Source organism: Lasiosphaeria miniovina (genome assembly GCF_030549165.1).
Source record: "Lasiosphaeria miniovina strain SMH2392-1A chromosome Unknown B0T26scaffold_9, whole genome shotgun sequence".
Lineage (NCBI taxonomy): Eukaryota > Fungi > Ascomycota > Sordariomycetes > Sordariales > Lasiosphaeriaceae > Lasiosphaeria > Lasiosphaeria miniovina.
The window spans coordinates 1478371-1492589 of record NW_026848228.1 but is presented as its reverse complement, the minus strand read 5'-3'; the positions used below and the strand labels follow the sequence as shown (position 1 = coordinate 1492589).

The following is a 14219-nucleotide window of genomic DNA, read 5'->3' as shown; positions in this document are numbered from 1 at the left end:
GGTGGCGCGCAAGGTCGGAGACTGGGAGTATCTGCAGGGCAAGCTGGCGGCCAGGCCGGAGCTGGCCCGCGGGACGGGGCGCATGTCGCTCCTCCTTTCGGCCGCGGCGGGCGTGCAGCCCAGCGTGGTCAGAGGCCTGCTGGCAATGGGCCTGTCGCCCAACCAGCAGGTCCGTCTTGTCCTGGGACGGTCCAACATGCGCATGATTTCCGTGTGGACGGTGCTCGCTTACATGGTGGCCCAGTACCTGACCCGGAGGTCGACGGCGGATGAGATACTAGCAGACTGCGCCGACACGGTCGCTGCGTTTCTCGCGACCAACGCTGTCGACGACCCCGACGTCCTCCTCTTGTTCAGCAGCGACGACAGTGACAACGATGAGCACGAGCCCAACCCGCCGCCGCCCTACATGGTTCCGCTGAAAGCGCTGCTGCTCTCTGCCAACATTGCAGACGGCAAACACGACTGGGACCGTCTATTCTGCTCCCGCAGAAAGGGAGTCCTCCCCAGCTTGCGGGAAGCCGCTGGCTACTACGCAGGACAGGCAGCCCTGGAAAATGCGCGCGCCGTCTGGCGACACTACCGCTCGCTGGAGGCGGCGGCGGCTCCGCAGGCTGCCGCTTGGGGGTATTCCAATTCTACGTCGCAGGGGCTGTCCATGTTTCTGGAAGACGGGTGGATGTCAGTACACGGCAAACCGAAGCCGGGGATGCACGCTTTTCAACCGGGCGAGTACCGTCCCCTCGAGGACATGGAATGTCTGTATGACGCGGATATTAACCTCACGCATATGGTGATTGGTGGGGAGATGATCGACGTGGAGCATCTGGGGTATAAGGTATCTATCCTATGATGCTATATGACAAGAGGGGAGTGGGCCCCTAGGAAAATGGGGTGTTTTTTAAAAGGAACAAAAAAGAACTCGGCTCATTTGTGTACTAATTTAATTAGCCTGGGTTTTCTCTTTTCTTTCCTTTTTTTTTTCGGAACCACCTTCCTTACATGGGGACGGCGGCCACATCAACCGTCTATCGGGAAAGACAGGTGGAGTTGCCAAATGAAAGTCATTTACAACACAAGCCAGGGCGCCATTAACTGGAGTCTGGCGGATTTGTTCAACACGGTAGGTTTTCCAATCCAATGGAAGTCAACCGTCGATATTTCTATTGTAATGTAGAATTCGCTGTTGCACCCGCCGGGAAAGGCGCCCCTCCCGATCGGGTATAGCGCCGCCCCAGACCCGCGTGCTCGTACGGCCCAGCTGCGCTCGTAGTATCTGGCCCGTGATCAAAGCTGACAGTGGCTTGAAGGGTCTTGAATTGTCTGTCTAACTCCCCTCTAATAATACAGGAAAGAAGGCCTTTTATGCTTCCAAGAAAAGGACAAAGGAAACCTGGTTCAACAGTCTGTTCAGTCGTACTACGTAAGGGACTCAGCCGTAGCAAGGGAAAAAAAAAGAGGGCATTCGGAAGTCCGGGAGCCCGAAAAAAGGAATCGGGGCTGAAAGTAACGAATGAAGGGATATGCAGGGATATGCAGGTATGTGACTTGACAATGTGGCTCAAAAGTGGCTCAAAAGTGGGCGACATAGTATAAATAGAGCCCCCCCTCCCCGAGGTCCCTTTCTTGTACTCTCGACTTCTCACCTCCCTCTTTGCTTCACTCTGGCCCCTGCCTCTTCTCCTCCCCCCCATTGAATCCCCCCATTGCATTCATCTCCCGCGCCTCTCTCATCCTCATATCGTAAGCTGGATGTGTCCTACCTACCCCTTCTCATCCCCTCTTTCCAGCGCCCCGACAAAACCCGCGCATCTCTCTCCGAGCCCTACTCCTTACTGCTTGTAGATTGAGGCCGTCTCGCCTTCCGGCTCATTCCGACTACAGCTTCTAACCACTCACAAAAATGCCGTAGTTATCCATCTCGTCTAATACTAAAATAGGAGGCCTCCTCGTCGCTTGGCGTATTGGGGATGTCTCCGTCTATACTTAGATAATCCCGTTGGGTATATTCGGACCGAATATTGGCGTAGCTTTGGCGGGGCCTACATGAGAGTAGTTATAAGAACGGTATATCCGCGTCCTGATTCGACGACGATCTATTTTTGGGTCACATGTCGTAATTCAACCTGCAGCGGACGGGGATAGGAATACCGAGCTAACGACGGCCCCTTGGCGATTCGGCCTAATAGAGACCAGTTTCAGAGTAAGAGGAAGGCGGTCCTGGCGCATCAAGAACAGCCAGTAAAATAGATAAGGGGACGAGGCAGGCCCCAAGATGACGTAGCCTCTAAGCTACTAATAAGGACTCCTGGCGCGTGGTAGGCGGATCCTTGCCTTCTTGGGATTGACGGCGAGGCAAATACGGAGGTGGAGGCGTAAGTCCATATAGGTAGAGGGGTGGGTAAAAGGGAGGTAATATGCCTCTATTATAGCGGCTAACCTGGGCGACCTCCGGCAACGCCCTGGATCATACGACATCAAGTCAAGTTCATGATTCGTGGCGATACGATGTCCTTCCAGGGTTCCCTTCTCCGGTCGTCTCCTTTCTATCTCGGCATTTACGTAATTGGCAAAGCGGACAGGAAGTTGGAGGCTGGGTCCGGCTCCTTCCCAGTTCTGTGGTTTATCTCCAATTTTCGCGTACGCAGATATATTTCTCTCGTTACCCTAGAAGTACGAAGATGACTAGTTTACACACCAAATCCTCCCGGGAGTTGTTCTTCCCGTAGCCTTTGACATCTTCGCAAATCAGTGGCGTAGTTTTACTGGCAGCGCGATGGCAACAGTCTACCTCGACGGCCAGATCTTTTACACCCCCTCTGTGGCGGCGGGTTCCGAGCCAGCGAGTCGCCGCCTTCTGGTTCGGAAGAGGGATCCCTCTACAGCTATTCTTGAGGCTCCCTTACATCCGCCGCTACCGCAGGATTCACACGATGCTCGACGTGGTAGTACCGGGAACTTAGTGGACGATGCAGTCCTAATCAGCGATGGCGATGTAAGGAAAGGACACCCCAAACACCAGCCGCGCGCACAGGGTGCGCGCTCACCACCTGTTACCAACTGGCCGGAAAACTGCCAGTTGGCACAAGCCACTACGCCACGCCATGGCGCCCCGGGCCTGAGCCCCTGAGCACGTATATAAACAGTGGCCCTCGCCCACCTTCCTTTGCGAGGGCTAGGTTGAAGTCTCACACCAATACTACTCATTGCTCGCCCACCTCCTTACCTGCATTGTGGCCACCTTGATCCGGCGTACCTGCCTTCTCTTACAGGCGAGTCCGATTGTAGCGACTCCGACGACGGCCGGTCAGTGTCACGGCACGGTACCGTAGGCGCTGTGAGCAGGCCTACGGGTGCATGACCATACTATAACGAACTACAGATTGCAGCTTGGCAGCTTGCAATTCTGGCATCCGTTTGGAAGGTGTGGTGCAGCGGTAGTAGGTGCTGAGCCCCGCCGTCACAGTCCGATACTACTTTCCCGCCACTAGAGGAGCTTCCGGCTGCTCTGCGCGCTACAACGCTCAATCCAACTACGCCGCTGGCACTGGTATATGCCTAGTTTTCCTATCCCTGAGGTGGGCTATTACGCTAACACGCCTAAGCAGACGAGGATATTAACGCTACTCCCGGTGCCAGTGGCGATAGCGACACCAGGGAGCCTTTGGTCTCCGGTGGAGCCGACTCGGATTCTAAATCCGTATCAGCCCAGCAGCAGCAGTCTCCTAGCCTAGACTCTTCCCTAGCGCTATTGTCTGCCTCGCTTATGGCTCTATACGCAGAGAGGGACCAATCAGTTCCGGCATCCCGCCGTAAAGCCAACTACGTAGGGATATCATGTCGTCAGGGTCTTGGATATCACAGGCACCCTAGGCTATCTGTAATATACCGCCAGTTTCGAAACGCCAAGTCGCCCAAAGCTAAGGCAGAAAACCTACTCTATTATCCCAAAATTCTACCTGGTGGCTCTTCCGACATCGGCAAGATAGAGTCGCTGAACGGCCATAGCCTGCCTCGTAAAGATGAACGTCCTGCCGAGATAGGCGATACTAATGACTATCTTCCTTTAGCCAGAAGCGGGAGTCGCGAAGGCACCCTTTGCAGTGACGAGGGAGGCGAGGGCGACGAGCCCGAGCTGGCCAATACTAAGCTACCTCTGCATCTACCCGACAGCCAAGACTGGATCGACTTTCGGCGCGATGTTGGCGGACACTGTATTACCAATCTCGGAGAGGACTACCGTACTTTGGTTCCAGGCGACAGAGGAAAGCAGCGTGAGGATGGTTCTGTCGTGCTACCACAAGTACAGGAGAGTCAGGCAAGCATGCCGAGGTTGTCGGACAGTGAGCGGAACGACACGGGTGAGGTGGCCAATACCGAGCCATCCATGCAGTCGTCCGCCAGCCAAGACCGGGCTAACCTTCAGAACAACATCGCTCGTCGTCGAAGTTACGATACCGGCGACGAGGAGAACTGCTCTCCTATTATGGGAAGTGACGCCAAGCAGGGCAAGGACGAGGTCACCCAGCCACCGCGCAAGCGCCGCAGCATACGCACTTCGGCCCCTACAACCTGCACTCAAGTAAGCAAGTTCCATATATGGCCTTGAAGTTTCCTTGTCATTATGTACTACCCTACTATAGAATTGGTTGCTATCTGACAGTTCCTTAGCTGCCTCAACCTCAGACGACTTGCACTTTTGTCGCTCAAAGCTCGCCGGCGTTCTTCTAACTGGCAAAGGGTAAGTTTTATCCTGTTTAAAGTAAGTATTCGGCAGGCTTCGGACTCTGGCATCCATACAATTTCTATAGGTGGTGTTGGGAAAGAGGTATCCTGAGTGGAACAGTAACCGTAGTAGCGACCTTTACGACGCAATACGATGTAAATATCAGCTCCATAACGACGGCTCATTTCGTTACCCCGGTGCATGATATTTTTTGTTGCTGTTAGAAAATTCTCATTGGTTCTGTCTCGCCTGGGGGGGGGGGGGGGGGGGGGGATTTGTCGGCTCGATCATCTTTGCGTTATGAGACTAGAATACTGCTAGGAGGGATAGGATGCCATGTGCCTTTTATACTGTCAGAGGCATTAAAGATACGCCTGTAGAGGCTAATAATTGGTGGGCTATTTTTAGATAAGCGCCAAGTCTCAAGGACCAAACTGCAGAGGCGGTAGGCGCTTACGGGGGTGTATTATAATAATCTGATGTGTTGCACGGCTGGCTGCACTCTGCTGTAGGTTGTACTGCTGTGTGCGTCATTGTGACTTGGTTTTGCGGCCAGTTGCGCCAGGCATCCTTGGCTACACCGGGATCTGTGTGGGTGGACAATGTGTGCATTGGAGAACTAATTCTAGGAGGAGGAAATCTCTCTACAAAACGTGTGGGCGAGAACTCCTCGGCGGGGCTAGGGCCCACATGACTAAGACATGTGTAAGGCAACCCCGCCACAGGATCCCGGCTTTGAGCCACACTGACTACGCTGACATTCTGGCGAAGCCAAAATCCCGGCTCCAGGCCACAGGCACCGAGACCCGGGTCTGCGGTGACCATCCGTTCCTTCGGCACCGCTAATTTGGGATGCATGAGTCTCGTGAGCAATAGAAAAATTTTCGAGTATTGTTCCTCCCCCATTTTACAGTAGACCTCGACCTGAAGACATTACCATCCCCCACCCCCCACCCGATCACCCCCCCCCCCCCCCACTCGATCACCACTTTTACACCAAAATAGTAGATATCTGAACAACGACTATGCAGTCAATTCTGAAACAATTCGCGAGCCAAATGTAGCAAAATATAGGCAATTACATGCTCAATCATCATAGCGAGCCGGCCTTCGTGTTGCACGGCCAGATCGGGTCATTCTTGCCGGCAAAGCCTCGTCATCGTCGTCATCTTCGTCCTCTTCTTCCTCTTCCGTCTCATCAGGTTGAGGCTCTGCTTGAGGCTCTGCTTCAGGCTCTGCGTCAACCTGGCCACCTAGTAAAATAGTCCCTAAGTCAATAAATCGCTTATTTAGGTTAGGAATTTTCCTTCGTTTTTTAGGCTTGATGCGCTCCAATTCAGCCTCAAGGGCTTCAATACGAGCCTTCTTGAGAACCAGGTCCATCTGAAGCTTGTCAACGGCCCGGGCTGCCTTCTGGAACTTCCTTCTAGTACTCGGGCTACTTCCTTTGCTCAGATCCATAACTTGACGCCCTGTAGTCGGGGTATCAGGGACTTCAGGGACTCCGGTAAACACAGGGGTCACAGGGGTCTCAGGGGTCTTTTTCCTGTCTTTCTGTGAATCCTTCCTCCCTTGCTACCTTGTAGCAACGAATGAAGTTCAGCTTGTCAACTGGTGCCGCGTCAGTTATACTAGCCAGTTTGGCTAGTTCACGTTTATAGTATGTTTTGACGGCATTGAAAGGTTCGTTGTCAAGTGGTTGTAAGCCGTGAGAGGTGTGGGACGGTAGGAAGCATAGATATACATTGTTGATGAAGCATATCGTCATAAATTCGTCCTATATATATATTATGAGATAACTAGACCAAGGAGCGTATAGGACTTATCTCTTACAGTAGTATGACTGCCGTGGTCATCGAGAAGAAGAAGCCGGGCTTCGCTGTCGTATTCGAGTAGGGGGTCGGTTTGTGGAAGAAAAACATCCTCAAGCCAGCTGATTGCAATCTGGGTGTCAGTCCACCCTTTTTCAGTAGTAACGAAGTGCCAGGGCACGATTTCATGCATCGTCCGCTCAAACCAGGAGGTTTGAAGGTCTTTCCTTTAAAAATAATGCCTGGGTTAAGTAGAGTACCCGTAGCACCGATGCATTCGATCATGGTGGACCAGCCGCGGCCTTGGTCACTTTTGAGGTAGGTTTTCTTCGTCTCTACGGTCCCTAGTACCAATGAATCAAGCCCTGTCTAGAATAAGTAATAGAAGAGATAATAGACGTTGTTTTCTTACCAAAGCCCGCCATAATGCCGGCCTTATCGACATTGAAGGTAAGCCGAGGATTGATCCAGCCGTACTCTTTCTCCCTGATATCAAAATACCAGTTAACAGCCTTTGGAGTAAAGCCGCTAAATCAAGCGGCTTCCATTCTCTTGCCGACTTTGGATCGAATGGCGGGATTCCGGGCTTTGAAGCCAGTAATCCAGTTTTTCCCTATAGGGTCTAGATCCCTTGCTTGTTTACAGAGCGCTGCAGCAATGTGCTACGAATTGTTACGATCCTGGCTCAAGTCTGCAGGAAGCGCTGGAAGCCGATTGCTGACTGGGCAGCACAAGCGGGCGGGCCGGGCCCCGCAGGAGCTCGGTGCGGCCAATCAGGCGGCGCTCAGTGCATTCGGCCGCCAAGATTGGGAAGACCCACTGAGCAGGAGGGGCAGCCAATTGGGGAAGTGCTCAGCTACCATTGAGAGCTCAGTCGTCTTGGAAGACTGAGCGCCCCGGAGGCACTGAGCACTGTAAGGGAAGAACTCTGATTGGTTATACAGTTAGATATATACGATGACCGTGTCCACGGTCTTAGATAGTTCTTGCTTGACTCTCCAAGCAAGCAATACACATTCACTGCACTCATATACTTTGGGTGGCATTCCGATTTGACTGTATTACCCGTGCGATAGGAGCTTGCCCTTTGTTCTATCTTCATAATTACCAACCCCAGCATCCTGTGGAGCCCGTGCTCCCTTACGGACAGACAAACCTAACAGTCGAGTGGTTTGTAATACCACAACAGCAAGTTCTGTACTCATTTTGTAAAAGACGATTGGCCGAAGCCGAATGCAGATTTTACTAGGTAATTACCTGAACTGAGCAAAAACCCTAGGCGGTAACTCGAAATCAAATTGACGTAGAACGCCAAGGGGGCCCAAAAACAGCGTGTGCCAACTTGACTCTAATCCTGCTTGAATGCCCGGAGCTCTAATGCCCATCCACCAGAACAGTTTTGACATTGTCACGACCTTACGCATCCATATTTCATCATAGAAACCAACCCAAATAGTCCTCCCAACCTCATAGCAGCAACCATTGGCAAAATCGGTTTCATGTACTTTCTTCGTTAAATAAATTTTCCTTGTTACTTCTTATTACATGTGGGTGATCGAAAGAGCTCGCCGCTCGTGGCACCTTGTTTCTCTCGTTTCTCACGTTTTGCTGCCTTTTTCTTCGGGCTTGAACTTGAAATATTCGCTGGAGGTTTTGTGGACAAGCAAACACATCAGTAATTAAGAAACTAGGGAGATGGATAATCAGAGAGGGTTGTGAGCGGGAATAGGAAAATCTCGCTTACGTGGAAGATTCAAATCACACTCCAAATCACAATCCTGACACAAGATGTGCGGTTCCGTGGTATTAATCAAGACGAGATCAGATGTTGGAGTCTGGCCTGATATTGATAGTTCTCCCGCCTCTCGCTGATCCAGCCTCTGGCTCTCCGCGCGCAAGTCAGCAGGCCCCGCCATCTCCCTGACAAACGCAGCCACCTGGGCCTTGCATCCCGGTCCCTCGCAGGCGATGCCTTTGTTCAACTGCAACAAATCATCTGCCGATGATCCGCCCGGCCCCCCCCGGCCCTGGCCCTCGATGTCGCCGCCGGCCAGAGTGCATATGTTTTTGTGCCCGCACACGCAACACTCCCACAAGCAGTCATTGCCGAGTAGGCGGCATTTAGGGCAGTACAGGTCTCGCGAACCCAGGAGCGGAAGGCCACTGTCTGGGCTCCTGCATAACATGGCATATTTGTAATTTCTGTCTCCTTCTACCCGACCGTTGATGCAGCAGAGCCAGTCAACCCACTCATGTCCGCACCTGGCCGTGGTGCAGTTGCCTCTTCCACACATGGAGATAATCGAGTGAGTGTGAGGTGGGGAAAGATGAAAAAGATGAAAGTGGAAGTGGAAAGTGGAAGTGGAAAGTGGAAAGGGAAACTCTGGTTTTATGGGATGATAATCACGCTCAAAAGGCTGCTGAGCTTAGTCCCAACTTCTGAAGCTCGCATCGTTTTATATGAGAACGGGCAATATCATGTTTGTCTCTCTCTCTCTCTGCGTGACGACATGCGAACAAGAGTCATCTTCTGCGACAAACAGCCACGTGTACGCTCCAAGTGATTTCCCAAAACATAGATGACACGCAGTTCAACTGCCCAAGCCTGACAGCCAACTTCCGAGAGTCAACTGGTACGTAGGTTCACAGACTCTTACCAATAGCTAGATTGCTCTTCGTAAGGGGGTTTTCCACGGCAAGTTTGTCTGACGCTATTTCGCCATCTTCCACGCACACACGGGCGGTCTCTTGCTCAATACCTATTGACCCTCTGAAGTAGCAAACCTCCACAGTGTCAAGCTTACCATAAAATTTTCACAATTAAGACAGTAGTAATTAGTATTTACAGTCCTTTAGGCAATCTGAATAGACTCTTATAGAGACCATGTAGACATTTGATTAGACACTGGGGCTGGTATTCTGGATTGTTCTAATAACAAGCAAGGGTCGCGGCGGGAAACATTGAGACTCACCGAGCCGAAGTTCTCATGTTACCCATCTCAAATAACCAAGCTATACCTCTCGACTTGAGTCCTAATGGGCGTCGGCGCCGTCCATGTTAGTCATCGCCCAGTCCGCAAAGACATTTTCCTGGAACGTGATAGTTCCTGAAGCAATCTTCGCCTTGCCCCTTTTAGAGTCCTCATAGCTCTCGTATATCGAGACCCTGTGCTCCTTCCCCTTCACAAGAGACAGGCCGGGCGAGTCGAGGATGACTTCCTGTTCTTTTCCCTTGAGAGGTCTGAGCGCGCTTTGTGTTAGCACGGAAGAAGAAGGGGACAGGGAGGGTGGGAAATCCTTACAGAGGCTGCAGGCTCTTCTCGACCACGGTATCCAGCACGGCGATCAGGCCCTTGCTCAGCTGCTCGTCGGTCAGCTCGGGCGCTACGTTCAGCCCGACCCTATCGGAGTTGACGAAGGCGTTGGGCGTCGTCTTGAGAACATGATCAATATGTATCTCGGCGCGGCTGCCGTACAGGTAGAAGGGCATCCTGTCCGGGTACGTCTGGTCGAGGTCCTTGAACGACATGGACTCCTTGACGACGACCTGCACGCTGCTGAGCCTGAACCTGGCGAGCGGCTCGGCGCCGTCCTCAGGCACGCCCTCGTCCATGCGCCACTCGGTGCCGGCGGCGTTGGAGAGCAGCTTGTCGAGGAACTCGGGCGCGGTGTTGGCCGCCGTGTAGAACTTGTCCGGGTTCTTGGCGCGTAGGTCCCGGTACAGCGCGCGCACCTCGCGCGGGAGCACGGCCTTGACGATGACCTGCCAGCGGTGGTTGGCCTTGTAGAACATGGGCATGTGCGTGAGGTAGACGGGCGCGTCCTCGTCACCTGTCAGTCCGCCCTGAATGATGAAGCCGTGGACGTCGGCCGAGAGGCGGTTGCGCCTGACGCACCGCTGCACTTCTTCCTCGGCGATCTCGCGGAATGATTGCACGAGCCCGCCGAGGAAGTCCGAGTCGGCCGGCCACGGGCTCATGGTCACGTTGACGAGGAAGCGCAGGTCGCCGTGCGCGGGCGAGGCGCCGTCGTCGAGCTGCAGGCGGGTCTTGTATGTCGACAGACACTTGCCGTAGGCCTTCTCGCCGAACACGGACGAGGTGAGGATTATTGGGGGGTTCTTGTTCTCTAGGTCCCCCATGGCTGAGATGGACAGGCGCTGGAAGAGGCGCTGGTTGAGGTAATTGGCCTCGCCCTGGGTCCGGCTGTCAGCACCCACAGGTCATCTTCACTTCGTTTTTGAGTACTAGGCTGAGACTGACGGAGCAAAGCCCCGAGTCGAACATGCACTTACCACGTCCGTGTTTGGCTTCCCGTCGACCTTGAAGTTGCAAGCAAAGGCGTTGATCATCAGATCGCCACCAAGTTTTGCGAGGAAGGCCCACGATTCTTTGTCCTCGACAAGATCCTCAGTTCTGGCGTCGAGAATCTTCTTCCGGATTCGCTCCTTCTCAGCCTCAATGCGCTTCGTCCGGTCCTCTGAGTCCTCGGGGTCGGCTGGTTTAATGCCCTTTGCTTGCGGTTTCTCGCTAGGCAGCTGAATGAGCGGGACGACCAGGAAGTCGTCTTCATCTTTGGTCATGGTGGCCCAGTAGCAGTAGAGCTGGAAGTCTGTTTAGTCGTTTTCTTTTCTTTTTTTTTTGCGCCAATAATTTCGGGAAAAGGGTTAACGAACCTTGGTGCAAGTGAAGACGGCCTCGCCTAGCAGTCTCTTATAGCCGTCCTCCTGGAAGCCGATGGTTTTGTGAGTCAGCCATGTGGCGGCTGCCGACGCGCCGGGCTTGCTGCCCTCGACGCCGTAGACACCCATGCTCTCGAGGGCGTCGCCTTCGTGGAAAACGATGGGGCTGGTCCAGGTAACGAGGTACCTCATGCGCCCGTCGCGGTAACAGAGACCGCCAGATGGATAGTTGATGTAGCCTGACCTAATTAGGAACGATAGTGAGCAAGTCTCTCGGCGCCTTTGTGTGGGTGTGACATACTTGTGAGGGTCGATGGTGATGCTGTCGGACAGACCGAGCACGCTCAGCTGGGCCTCGGTGTGAGGAGAAAGCGTCATGGCTGGGACGAGATACAGCGGCTTGCTAGGGATGAACTTGTCCATGTCGCCCACGAAGGAAGCAAAATAGCCGCCCCACGCAGCATCGCTGTGGATGGCAAAGGATAAGCCCCGTTCTTGGAAGCGTGTGCGGACTTTGAGCATGTCTTCGAGCGGATCGCAGGCGCCGTGCTCCGTGGAACCAATGATGGCAACGGCTCCAAAGACTGGGGTGTATCCACCTTCGTCTTCTCCCGCGATGCACTCGTCCAGGTGGGCTTCAAAGTCCTCTATGTTCATGCGAGCGTCCTCGTCGACTGCAACGTCGACAAAGTTGGCCGATCCGATGCCCGTGATGGCTTGAATGCGATATTAGCCACAAGGTGCGGACATGTCAGCTGAGTCGGGGAAAACCTTACCTCCTCCCTTGGGCCACGAGTAGTGCTTGGTGGCACTGAGAAAGAATTTGCCGGGCTTGATGTCGAACTTCTTCTCCAGATAATCCTTGCCAACAGTTTGGGCGAGATAGTCACGGAGGGCGCTCTGCAGGAACGCGGGAGAAATGGAGTACTCCTTGTCCAGCCTGGTTGGGATCTCGAGTACGGTATCTGGCGTCAAATTCAGCAGCTCCCAGGTTGATAGGTCGGTAAATTTCTTCTTCTCTCCTCGGAACTTGTCCGTTGTGCCTCTGCAGGTGAGCACCTCAAATGCAGGGGTTGCGTGGGCGAGGAAGTGGAGCGGAGCCCCTTCCTCCATTGCGAGCTTGAGAGACAGCGGGTAGAACTTGAGGTTGCGGACTGTGAATCAAACGGTCAGGGCAGTGAAGGGAGGCATTCGGCAGATAGAAGAGAAGATGGAGGACGTACTCGCCCAGATGGCTTCGAGGTTGGCAACAGATCCGCCCTACGAGGAAAAGCATGAAAGCATGAAATGATTAGCGAGGCCAGCGCTGTGATTTGACAAAGGAAGGAAATTATCAACGTACGCAGGTAATATGTCCCCAGGCAATCGGGAGCCCGAGGTTTTCGTAGACGTTGTAGCCGAGCATCTTGCAGAGGTCTACGCCCACCTCTCTCTCTAGTTTGGTGGTGTAGGGGCTGGCCTCGGTTGCCACGTTGTTTGGGTTGTACATCATGGCAGACATGTCTTTGGAGAGGCGAGTCAGCTCTAGGCAACGTAGGAGACAGGCAACGTAGGCAGACAGGCGACGACGGGCAAGACTCACAGCCAATGATGCCGGGGATGGCGGTATCCATGTTCATGTGGCCATTGTACCGAGGCGACCAAAAGGGAACCGAGGTGGCCGACAGGTTGTCGGAAAGGTCCCTGAGGTGGAAATCGAGAGCTGCGAGGCCATCCTTGTACGTGCTCAGATTCTTCATGTCATTGGTGATGAATTCGGGATCGTCCGTGTAGATCTTCTTGCGGGCTCGTGCCTGGTCATCCAAAACGTGGTTGAACAGCTCTTTCAGCACCGAGAAGTTCTCGGCCCGAGGGCCCAAGAACCACGAGCCAACCTTGGCATGGGCAAGCACGTCTGCGTTGGTCTCGGCCATGGTACGTAAAGGGTGAAGTAGTGCACTGGCGATCTTGGTTAATGGCGATCTTGGTTAATAGGTAATTATGATAATTCGTCGGCCAGAGGGAAGAGGAATTGCAAGTGTCAAAAGTCAGTACTTATAGATTTCGTGGGCATTTCTCCCGCCATGGCGTTTCTGTCCAGGTGGCTTGCAAATGGAAGCTTCCCGGCTCTTGCTTGCCGGCGGCGAGCAGCAGGGAATTGATGATTTGGATATAGATGCATGAGTAGGTTGTTGTCGTAGTTTTCAATGGCGGGGTCGGCTCAGGACTATTGAACGCCAGCTCAAGCTGTGCTCCAGCTGTATAGGGCGGTTTGCTGGGTGCTGCAGGGAGCTCATGCAAGCAAGGTCTGGGCTTGGCTGAATCAGTCTAGAGGCGCCGGATTGGGCAACGTTTGGCTAGCTGAAATCCCGTCTATTTCCTGCACGTTGCCCGCGAGAAAAAGCGCTTAACCCAAAACATGCGGCTCATGACCGTCCGTTCGGTATCTAGCAGCCGCTTCAGCTTCTCTCAGCGACGCCGCAAAGCGAATAGAGTTAAGCTGTTGCCCAAAGCAAGGTACGTTGACCATACCTATTTTGGCCACGCCCACTTTTGCCGCGCCCACTTTTGGCCCTGCGCAAGCCACCATGCACTTACTATGTGATGGCCTGTTTTTCTTAAACACACGGCAACTTCCCTAAAACACGGCCAAATTCCTTCATTTCTACTGGAAACGACGGCTCTTTGAGTGCTCTTTCGAACGATGCCTGATAAAACGAACTGAAAATGCTGCAGGCGATGCAAATGGTGCGCGAAGGCATCTCGGTGCGGCGCGCGGCGCCCTGGAATCTGGCGTTCCAAGGTCCTCTCTTCGCCACCGTCTGGCAGGCCACAAATCGCTCCATATCGCGCCATATTGCATTCCAACACATGCAGGGCCTTGCGCATGCTACCGAGGCCCGGCTGGCCGAGTGGATTATCTTTCAAGGCCTCTCGGCTTGCCTCGGACGCATGCGCAGGTCCGGGAGTTCGCCCGCCGGCTAGCCGTGGAGGGAGGGAAGCCGGACTGCGTAAGACCGAA

General features: G+C 53.6%; 4 protein-coding genes across 4 annotated transcripts; 1 reads left to right on the top strand and 3 right to left on the bottom strand.

Moving 5' to 3' along the window:
* Positions 1-3958: 3958 nt before the first annotated feature.
* B0T26DRAFT_538177 (uncharacterized protein) lies at positions 3959-4577 on the top strand (the record flags this gene model as incomplete). Its single annotated transcript, XM_060435555.1, has 1 exon — positions 3959-4577. A coding segment is annotated over one exon (619 nt), but the record flags the coding sequence as incomplete, so codon positions are not given.
* Positions 4578-4593: 16 nt separating this feature from the next.
* On the bottom strand, positions 4594-4978 carry B0T26DRAFT_735524 (uncharacterized protein). Its single transcript, XM_060443246.1, has one exon. It carries the CDS (start codon positions 4927-4929, stop codon positions 4630-4632), a length of 300 nt encoding a protein of 99 aa, XP_060289662.1. The 5' UTR covers positions 4930-4978; the 3' UTR covers positions 4594-4629.
* Positions 4978-5332, bottom strand: B0T26DRAFT_735523 (uncharacterized protein). Its single transcript, XM_060443245.1, has 2 exons — positions 5184-5332; positions 4978-5124 (listed from the first exon to the last, which is right to left on the bottom strand). The coding sequence occupies exons 1-2, from the start codon at positions 5258-5260 to the stop codon at positions 5025-5027; spliced, it is 177 nt and encodes a 58-aa protein (XP_060289661.1). The 5' UTR covers positions 5261-5332; the 3' UTR covers positions 4978-5024.
* Positions 5333-9433: 4101 nt separating this feature from the next.
* Positions 9434-13131, bottom strand: B0T26DRAFT_866030 (pyridoxal phosphate-dependent transferase; the record flags this gene model as incomplete). The annotated part of the gene is made up of 9 exons (XM_060447812.1): positions 9434-9778; positions 9840-10732; positions 10832-11140; positions 11213-11462; positions 11520-11934; positions 11995-12372; positions 12442-12478; positions 12561-12721; positions 12801-13131. The coding sequence occupies 9 exons, from the start codon at positions 13129-13131 to the stop codon at positions 9571-9573; spliced, it is 2982 nt and encodes a 993-aa protein (XP_060289660.1). The 3' UTR covers positions 9434-9570.
* Positions 13132-14219: the final 1088 nt, after the last annotated feature.

What these genes read in the sequence shown, in the direction of transcription:
- B0T26DRAFT_735523 (XM_060443245.1), bottom strand. Translation starts at nt 5,260, where the DNA reads ATGACGCACACAGCAGTACAACCTACAGCAGAGTGCAGCCAGCCGTGC. An exon ending in GATTATTATAATACACCCCC is followed by an intron (nt 5,125 to 5,183) that starts GTAAGCGCCTAC and finishes ATCTAAAAATAG; the next exon opens with CCCACCAATTATTAGCCTCT.
- B0T26DRAFT_735524 (XM_060443246.1), bottom strand. Translation starts at nt 4,929, where the DNA reads ATGCACCGGGGTAACGAAATGAGCCGTCGTTATGGAGCTGATATTTAC.